Source organism: Sinocyclocheilus grahami, unplaced genomic scaffold (assembly GCF_001515645.1).
Source record: "Sinocyclocheilus grahami isolate Dianchi unplaced genomic scaffold, SAMN03320097.WGS_v1.1 scaffold1378.1, whole genome shotgun sequence".
Classification (NCBI taxonomy): Eukaryota; Metazoa; Chordata; class Actinopteri; order Cypriniformes; family Cyprinidae; genus Sinocyclocheilus; species Sinocyclocheilus grahami.
The window spans coordinates 115,354-126,098 of NW_015506557.1; the positions used below are offsets into that span (position 1 = coordinate 115,354).

At 39.2% G+C, this 10,745-nt stretch overlaps 1 protein-coding gene across 1 annotated transcript in view; it reads left to right on the forward strand.

The window, feature by feature from the left end:
- The window catches only part of LOC107569760 (NUAK family SNF1-like kinase 2), a 16,707-nt gene extending 7,627 nt beyond the window's left edge, over positions 1 to 9,080 (forward strand). The window contains exons 2-6 of the mRNA XM_016255917.1: positions 871 to 991; positions 1,230 to 1,381; positions 5,136 to 5,201; positions 5,785 to 6,037; positions 7,909 to 9,080. Of these exons, the coding sequence (XP_016111403.1) occupies positions 871 to 991; positions 1,230 to 1,381; positions 5,136 to 5,201; positions 5,785 to 6,037; positions 7,909 to 8,903 (1,587 nt within the window). The 3' untranslated portion in view covers positions 8,904 to 9,080. The remainder of the gene's footprint in view (positions 1 to 870; positions 992 to 1,229; positions 1,382 to 5,135; positions 5,202 to 5,784; positions 6,038 to 7,908) is intronic.
- The last annotated feature ends 1,665 nt before the right edge of the window (positions 9,081 to 10,745 follow it).

Consider the following 10,745-nt stretch of genomic DNA (forward strand, 5'->3'; position numbering starts at 1 on the left):
TAATAAACATACATGATTTTATTTCATTATATCTGTAATGTAACATCATATATAATTAACCAACTTTGTAAATATTAATTTGTTAAATATTTACATATTTAATAACTGTTTATGTAATAATCAGTGGTATTAATTTTAAATCATGTTAAATATATTATTTTATATTTAATTATATTATATTAACATAATATTAATATAAGTAACATTTAATATTAGTAGTTAATATATTACATATTTAAATTATTAGTTCATTTCACGTTTAATGAATACTATTAATATGAAATATTATTTTATATTTATATATATTTATTCATAATATTATATTAACATAATATTAATTATATTAATATAATTAACATATTTAAATTATTACTGTATTTCACATTTAATAAAGACTATTAATATGAAATAATATTAAATATAATATGATTAACCTACATTGTAAATATTTTAAATTAATGTAATTGTTTAAAATGTAATAAATCAGTGCTATTAATATTGCATACTGTTAAATATATGATTGTTATACTATTAAAATTAACATTTAATATTAGTGCTATTAATATGTTAAATACCTAAATAGTTTTATTTCATATTTAATAAAAAATACTATATTAAATTTACATACACTGTAATTATTGTGATGATTTTAATGCTTTTATGTAAGTAAACAGTGCTCTGTTTGACCATATAATGTGATATTGGTGAATATAAATTAGAATGATTAAATATAATATATCTATATAATAACTTTAACTAGATTCTGACTAGTTTTTGCTCTTTGTACAATATTGTACTCCATAATAACTGTTCAGGATGGTTTGCAGTGATGGATGGTCGCTGATGTTGGTGTTCGGTCTCGTTTTCCAGGTGGCCATAAAGTCGATCCGTAAGGAGAAGATCCGGGACGAGCAGGATCTGATGCACACGCGGCGCGAGATCGAGATCATGTCGTCTCTGGCTCATCCGCACATCATCAGCATCCATGAAGGTACAGCATTCACACGCATGACCGATCGGCACGCAGAGTCTTTGTTCTCATTATGCAATCGGGACGAACCCCAAAAAGCGCTTTAGTGTGCTTCAGCGCACCACAATGAACACCTCGTTAACATAACCTGCTCGTCAGCACTGATGTCTTTCTCTCTCTGAATAAATGTAACGGTCAGAAACAGGCCCGACTGTGTTGAGGCTGCTTATAGCGGTGTAACGTGATTGGTGTGTTTCAGTGTTCGAGAACAAGGAGAAGATCGTGATCGTGATGGAGTACGCCAGTAAAGGAGATCTGTACGACTACATCTGCGACAAACCGCACATCTCTGAGAGCCAAGCCAGACATTTCTTCAGACAGATCGTCTCTGCTGTACATTACTGCCACCGGGTCAGAACACACGCTCATCCACATTAAAACCATATCACAATCTCACTGCTTTAGTTGATTTTTTTTGTAATGTGGAATAATTTGATACATTGAAACTTTGGATACATTTTGATACATTGTAACTTTTGATACATTGTAACTTTTGATACATTTTGATACATTGTAACTTTTTCTGTATAATTGTTTCCTATTGTAAAACGTTTTAAAATACAATATTTAGACGTTTGATTTCAGCAGATTTAAGCTTGAGGTTCGATGCTGTAATATATTTTAAAAATATTATTAAAAAGTAAAACAGACGTATAATATCAGCCATCATAAAGGTCATCAGCTATAAAAATATTTATATTTAATTATCGGCTTCATGAAACCACTATAACGATCACTAAAACATTTTCTTTACTTGAAATTAAATAAAAGATAACAAATAATTTTTTTTTTTTTAACCGTAAACTGAAATACGAATTACTAAAAACTAAATAGACAAATAATAATAAAAATGACAAAAAAGCACAACAAAATTACAAACTTAAACTTAAAAATAAAAACTATATTAGCATAATAATGATACTAAAATAACACTGCTGTAATTTCTATTCTTTAATGTCTGAGGTTACGGAAATAAATTAAAATGTTAAGAAATTATTTTATTTCTTTATATCTTTTTTTGCCAACATCTCTCAATTCTGTTTAGTTTAAATACTAATAAATACTTTTAAATACTTCTGATAAGTTGAAATACTAAAATAACTATAATTACACTTTTTAAAAAATATTAAAAATGATAAAAACAACAAAATTACCAATTAAAACTTAAAATGAAAATATAAAAATAAAGACTAATTGAACATATCAATTAAAAACAAAATAACACTGCTATAGTTTCTATTTAATGTCTGAGATAAATGAAATAATGATTTAATTTAAAAAAACTTTTCAGTTATTAATTTTGCAACATTTCTAATTTTTGTTCAGTTTAAGTACTAAAACTAAGACTGAAAAAATAAAAATGACAAAACCACGACAAAATTACAACTTAAAACTTGTAAGTTAAAAATTAAAACTTAAAAAAAATAGCATAAAATGTAACAAATTAAAACACTGAATTTTGATTTACTAATTCAAAATAATAAAAAAATGATAACAGTATATAAATGATACTAAAATGCTAGTATTCTGCGGTATTTCACTTGTTATTGTTGTAGAAGCCTTAACAGGTATCTGTCAAGTGCAAAGATCAGCAAGATTAAACATTAGTCAAACGCCATGTGAGCATTTCTCAGAGTCTGGAGAACTAGCCAAAGTCTCCAGCAGTGTTCAGACAGAAACCCAGCAGCTCACTGAGAGCGGGAACGCAGGATTGCATAACACACATTACCCTCCGCATGGATGAGCACAAAACAACACTTCAAGACCGTGTGAAGAACAAACAAACCCAGGAAGGTGCTAAACCAGACAGGTTCTGGTTTAAGATGCAGTGTTTAGCATGATAATACGGTTACTCGTGAGACATGGAGTCGTAGGCGTGGCCGCAGTGTTTTTGTCTCTATGTTAAATGAGCTGAAGGGAGACGCGTTTCGCCTCCTGCTGAGAAACACATTCCAGCGCCGACGGTGACCCAAATGCTCCCGCCGTGCCCTTATTTAGAGCTCGTCACACTGAAGCCCTTTCACAGTGTTGTCACTCAGAGGAAAGTCTGGGGATTTTGAGATGTGCGTGTCATCTAGTCTGCGTTACGAAAGTGTTCCCTCCCAACACCAGCCGTCGTTGATCACTGGATCATTTATTAAAGCGGTAACCCACGGTGAAACCCTCTGTGATTGCTTTTATAAAATGACACGGATAGCAGTATTATAAAAGCTGGCAATGTAAATAGATGGCAGACGTTCAACGTTCATTAGCCTCAGAGTTTTTGTGTGTGTCAATCTAAGGGGCTGTTTACACCTGGTCACTTCATGCGTTTTGTCTGATCGGATAGCTATCCGATGGTGAAAAGACCAGGTGTAAATGCCCTCCGAAATGCATTCGAGACCACTTCAGGTCAAACCACTTCAGGAGGTGGTCTGAGCCACATTCCAGACGAAACTGGACAAGTGTAAATGCATCTGGTTGTTGAAACCACATGTAAATTTTACTCCTCCCCAAACGTTAAAATAATAAACATGTGAGCGTGTTATAGGCTATATGACATTAGTCAGACTGCGCTAATGCAACACGCATCGCTGCGGACGAGTAGCTGAGTATCTCTTCAGCAAGCCGACGCACAAACTTCGGGCGAATGAAACCGAAAGTAATACGTAGACACTCAACACACAATCATCTTAATTTAAAGTAGTAAGACAAACTTATCTTTCCAGTGCTGATACCGCACGCGCTCCTATTGCGGTCTTTGATCTTGAAATGAGCTGATAATGAATAAAATGCAGAGCTTATCTTTTGATTTCGTTGACGTGAACTTTATCGGATTTATATCCGTTTTGCGACGACACATTTATGCGGCCAAGCGTAAATGGAAACGTTTTACCAAATCAGATCAGCGAAAACGCATGAAATGACCAGGTGTAAACAGGCCCTTCTGGTTTAAGATGCAGTGTTTAGCATGATAATACGGTTACTCGTGAGACATGGAGTCGTAGGCGTGGCCGCAGTGTTTTTGTCTCTATGTTAAATGAGCTGAAGGGAGACGCGCTTCGCCTCCTGCTGAGAAACACATTCCAGCGCCGACGGTGACCCAAATGCTCCCGCCGTGCCCTTATTTAGAGCTCGTCACACTGAAGCCCTTTCACAGTGTTGTCACTCAGAGGAAAGTCTGGGGATTTTGAGATGTGCGTGTCATCTAGTCTGCGTTACGAAAGTGTTCCCTCCCAACACCAGCCGTCGTTGATCACTGGATCATTTATTAAAGCGGTAACCCACGGTGAAACCCTCTGTGATTGCTTTTATAAAATGACACGGATAGCAGTATTATAAAAGCTGGCAATGTAAATAGATGGCAGACGTTCAACGTTCATTAGCCTCAGAGTTTTTGTGTGTGTCAATCTAAGGGGCTGTTTACACCTGGTCACTTCATGCGTTTTGTCTGATCGGATAGCTATCCGATGGTGAAAAGACCAGGTGTAAATGCCCTCCGAAATGCATTCGAGACCACTTCAGGTCAAACCACTTCAGGAGGTGGTCTGGGCCGCATTCCAGACGAAACTGAACAAGTGTAAATGCATCTGGTTGTTGAAACCACATGTAAATTTTACTCCTCCCCAAACGTTAAAATAATAAACATGTGAGCGTGTTATAGGCTATATGACATTAGTCAGACTGCGCTAATGCAACACGCATCGCTGCGGACGAGTAGCTGAGTATCTCTTCAGCAAGCCGACGCACAAACTTCGGGCGAATGAAACCGAAAGTAATACGTAGACACTCAACACACAATCATCTTAATTTAAAGTAGTAAGACAAACTTATCTTTCCAGTGCTGATACCGCACGCGCTCCTATTGCGGTCTTTGATCTTGAAATGAGCTGATAATGAATAAAATGCAGAGCTTATCTTTTGATTTCGTTGACGTGAACTTTATCGGATTTATATCCGTTTTGCGACGACACATTTATGCGGCCAAGCGTAAATGGAAACGTTTTACCAAATCAGATCAGCGAAAACGCATGAAATGACCAGGTGTAAACAGGCCCCAAGTCATTAGATCTGTTTCACCAAATATAACCGGTGTAGTCTTCTAAATATCTCTGTTTTTCAACAGAACGGGATTGTTCATCGTGACCTGAAGTTGGAGAACATCTTGCTGGACGATAACTGCAATATAAAAGTACGTTCGGGACTGAATTAATTTTTAATTCGTGAAGGTTTTACAACTAGTTCATGGGACCTCATTTAAGAATCAGCAGCAGAATAAATGTTTGTTTTATTATTTAATTGATGTTGTAAACCAGGAGTGTCCAATCCTGCTCCTAAAGGAGTGACGTTCTGCAGAGTTTAGATCCAACCAGCCCCAAACACACTTGCCAGCATGCTTCTAGTAATCCTGAAGACCAGTGGTTCCCAATCCTGGTCCTGGAGAGCCACCAAACACACCTGATCCAGGATTGAAGACCTTGCTTAGCTTTGAGTTTCATTAGGAATGGAGATAAACTCTGCAGGACAGTGCCCTCCAGGATCAGGATCGGACAACCCTATTGTAAGCCGTTTTCTCTTTCATAGTCTGTTTGAAACGTTATCTCTGATACTTCTGTTTTACCTGGCGTTATTACAAAAGAGGCTGTAAAACAAACACCCAATCGAAACTTGCGAGATAACGGAACAAATCTACTTTCAGCTATAAAACTTGCACAGCGAAAGGCCAACGGCTGCTAGATGAGAAGCACTGATGGAAACCACTGTCTGTTTTTCAGATCGCTGACTTCGGGTTGTCGAACCTGTACCAGGGTGATAAATTCCTGCAGACGTACTGCGGCAGCCCTCTGTACGCTTCGCCCGAGATTGTGAACGGCAGGCCGTACAGAGGACCGGAGGTGGACAGCTGGTCTCTGGGCGTCTTGCTGTACACTCTGGTTCATGGAGCCATGCCTTTCGATGGACAAGACCACAAGAACTTGGTCCAGCAGATCAGCACCGGAAACTACCGCAAACCCACCAAACCTTCTGGTGAGGCTCTTAAAAGATTCAACCGAGACATCCTTTGTGTACCGTTTGCCCTATATTTAAACCGAGATATGAAACTGGTTTCCTGTGTTTGTCCAAGGTCCAGACTTGGCTCTTTCAACCATACCATGTAGCAGTTTTATAGCTGGAGCTTATCTATTCCTAGAAGATAACATTCTGAATTGCGTGGTTTCAGTCTGTTGACCATGGCAGTCTCACAAATTTGAGTTTCCCTGGGACTGTCAAGTTCACACCGGCTGCAACTTTATTGCCGGAGGTTGGCTGGTCACCATGCTGTTGGGGTGAAGTGGCTTGATGAGGTCCGATTCCTCACATGGTTCTTCATGCATCATTTTTAGCTATGTTCCTACATAGGGCTGAGTAAACTGCCCAGAGCAACGTGAACTAATCTTGCCAAGAAGTGTTCCTTGAGGGACACCAGAAGTACACATTTTGGATGTCTCCTTTACCCATTTCAGGTCTTGGGAGTCTCTACTAACAAGTTGATGAGTTGAATCAGGTGTGTTTGATTGGTTAAAGATATGACCGTTTTGTGTAGGGCTGTCAAAATAGCTGAAAAACTAAATTCGAATTTTGTACTTAATATTAAATGCATAATTTCAGTAATGAAGAATAGCTTTTGGCTTCTCTCCTGAGGCCACAAGAGAGCACATTGAGCAAAATATTACTAATGCACGTTTATTCAAAGCATAAGATAACGACTATCTGTGAAAAGTGCATAATGTTTAAAATAATGTTTATAAACCAATTATAATTAATGAAGTTGCTTTAACAACTATAAACAAAACAGCATCATGTATGTATGCATACATGAACTTAATACAAAGGGCGGAAAGCCAATCACACAGAGTACATTTTTCATTTAAAAACATGATGCAGTGGGATGGGGAAAAAACCCGCCATAAAGTCTCGATATATGTTTTTTTCAAAGTTAAACTTGCATTAATTTGACATGGCTTTTCTAAACATGCGACTCCTTTGTGCGAGATGCGAGTGCAACGCTGATAGATGTCCCTCTAGAAAATGTGATGAATGTGTTTTGTGTGAATGGCTTGGTTTCAGTTTTGATGTAAACAAGATCTTCTCCGCATTGATGTTCTCTTTTCCTGCAATATTTTTAATGAACAACGCAGCAGCGCCGCATCTAGTGGGTGCAACTGGATACGTTAGGCTAACAAAAACATTAAAATGCAATGACACTTACATCGTCATCGCATCTTGTGTGCCGCTGATAAGGCTGCCTCCTTAACGCACACCTAAAATTAAAATGCAATGTTTTTGCATTCGAATGTAGATTTTTATTTTAAATTCGACGAGTATTCGAAATATAAATTTTTTTTTGACTGCCCTAGTTTGGCGTACCTCCAGGAACAGCGTTGGGAAACTCAGTTTTGGGATACTGTTCACTGTTTGTGCTCCCATGCTTTCATTCCCATTAGTAGTCAAAACACTGCATTGCTGATCATTTGCATAGTTACATAAAACTGTGCTACATTGTTGGACACGCCTGCTTTGCACTGCCAACAGTCCCTCACATTGCTAACTCTTACTGAAAAAGGATGACTTCCAGAAGCCACAAACCAGTCGGTTTGCATGCAGCTTTGAAATATGTGATGTTGTAGAGGCCAAGGGTGTCCAGTCCTGCACCTGGAGGGCCACTTTCCTGCAGAGATTAGCTCCGACACACCTGCTTCTAGTGATCCTGACGACATTGGTGAGTTGGCTCGGGTGAGTTTAATTGGAGCTGGAGCTAAACTCTGCTGGAAGGTGGCCCTCATGGGGCAGAACTGGACACTCCTGTTGTAGTGCATACATTTGTAGCATCAATCCTAATCCTTTTTGTCGCCCCACAGATGCGTGTGGTTTGATCCGCTGGATGTTGATGGTAAACCCAGTGCGTAGAGCTACTTTGGAGGAGATCGCGGGTCACTGGTGGCTCAACTGGGGCTATCAGCTCCCTCTACTGGCTCAGAGTGAACCTGCAGCTGCGGATGAGGAGCCAGGACATGCGGCCGCAGCGTGTCAAACCGGTGGCCCGACTCGTATTGCGGACTGGCTACGCCGCACCTCTCGTCCACTTCTGGAGAGCAGCTCTAAGATGCGCTGCCTGTTGCGGACAGGCGGGGCCACAGGAGGAGAACCGGTCCAGCGACAGCGCTCCATACGCAGGTCACGCAAAGAAAACAACGTCTCGCAGAGCATGCAGGAAGCTCCTCGCCCATCTAAAGGAATTCTGAAGAAGCGGGGCAGCTTGAAACAGAAGGCGCCCAGTGAATCCCAGGCTACACCCTTGGAGGAGAAGAGCCCGAACACTTTGGCACCGTCTGTCCTTCCTCCACCTCCTAAAGGCATCCTGAAGAAGCCTTCGGAAGGCGAGTCAGGTTATTATTCCTCTTCTCCGGAGAGCTCCGGACAGACTCTTGGGAACCCAGAGCCACACCGCAAGGGCATCCTCAAACGGCACGGCAAGTTTTCCGGCGGCCTGCAGGAATTCGGCTCGCTGGATCAGCTTGCACCCTCCTCACCCACGGTGGTCAACAGATCCCGACCGAGCGGCGCGATCAGCGAGGACAGCATCCTCTCATCGGAGTCCTTCGACAGACTTGACCTGCCTGACCGTGAGATTCCAGTCGCCCAAATGGAGCGACCAGCAGGTGGACGGAGAATGCGAGGATGCGTGTCCGCTGACAATCTCCTTGACTTGAAGGAAGGGTCTCGGTATCAGGGACACTGGGAAATGGACATGGCCTGCTACCGCGCAGAAGTGTCCGATAGTGTGTTTTCAATTTCTGACTGTGAAAACGTCACTCAGACTTACAAACAAGCCTTGAGAGCAACTGCTAGCTGAAACGCACAGGGACTGTGATGTTCAGAATCTGTCAGAGATGATGCAACTCCAGTTGGAAAAGGAACCTGGTTGGTAGCAAGGAACGTACTTGGAAATGTTCTGGAGCAATGCCATGGTTTAGAGCAGTGGTTCCCAATCCTGGTCCTGGAGAACCCCCAACACTGTCTCACTATTCAAACACACCTGATTCAACTCATCAGCTCATTAGTGAAGACTCCAAGACCTCAAATATGTGTGTCAGATAAGAGAGACACCAAAACCGTGCAGTGTTGGGGGTTCTCCAGGACCAGGACTGGGAACCACTGGTTTAGAGGACCGGACGTCCTTTGCGGAAGACTCGTTTAGGACATGCATTTCATTCTGAGGGAACCGGAGTTTGTGTTGCATTTGCAACATGCAAAACGATAGACTTGGTTTGAGAAAAGTGCCTTTTATTTCATCAGCTGCCTTGCTCCCAATGATGAACAACTGATTAGTTATTCTTTGAAATGTTTGTGGTTTTTAAATGACTGTTTAGGGAGTTGGCTAGTCAAAAATACCAAAGATGACTCATTATAAAGTTGTGAATTTAGTTCGTTTCAAAGGTGAATATTGGTGCCGCGGATACAATAAACTACTGTCTATGACTTTATGTAGTCCAGACTTTAGCTTTGCAGCTGTTTCAGGGTAAGAACATTTGAATGGTAAGAACGACTTCCACGTCGCTGTTTATTAGGATGGTAAAATACACTGTGACCTTTAGAAGCAAACTAAAAGTTCTCCTCAAATTGAGAAATATGTTGAAATGGTGCGATTTACTGTTTTTGCCATCTGGATGTTAAAAACTGTGTGCTTAATACTATTTAAGAAGGGGAAGGAATGGTATTTGAGTGTCATAGCGGGGTGTTTGGGCTTCATCAGTACATCTAACCTCTTCATGCAGTATTTCAGTCTGTAGGGCTGCTCGGAGTTTCATGGCTTGAGATAACCCGGGTAATGAGGTGTTTTTCTTCTGTTTGGTGTCATATTTTGTTTGAGTTCATGCAGGTTTATTTGCCAAAGTGCCTGATGTCTCTTTCAATCAGTGGACCAATAAAACCGCACAAATGAAGTGTAAAATGCTCTCTGGCTGTCGGTTCTTCTGTACCCATCATAATCTTCTGGATAACCATTAATAACATTTACACTCGATAGTATGAGAGAACCGTGTTGCAGCTTTTTTACTAATGAATTTGAAAGTAATTAAGGCAAACAGTATGCGTCTGTACGGTTTTGAAGTGGAAGTATGACCCGAAGTTACTGAACCCAAATATTTGATTAAAAATTATCCTCATAAAAGTTTTGTTATAAATTAGAACATCTACAGTTGCTCCAAAATTAATTAGTGTTCATAACTTAAATTTAAAATAATTATTGATCGCTAAATTCATTAAAATATAAATTATTTTAAATAAATTTCTATGTTCTACTCAGTTTAATTGTTAATCAAATCGAACCAAATGAGTTTTTCTCTCCGTTCAGAGACTGTAATTAATTTAGTCTTTTAAGTTTTTAATTACATATTTTTTAATTAGATGTATGTGTGTGTGTGTATATATATATATATATAAAATGATTTTTTTTCTTAAGATGAATCAAAGCTCATAAATTCAAATTGAAATGAATTACTAATCAATCAATAAAAATAAATACACAAAACCAATTTTAAATAAATTGCTAAATTATTTCAAATTTAAATTAAGTACGTATTGAGTCACAGTTGTGTTGAGTTACACTAATGTGATTAAATGAGGCTTTGATTCCTGTCTCGGATCTCATTTTTAATCATTTTATTTTGTGAATAATAATGTACTTCTAGAAAAG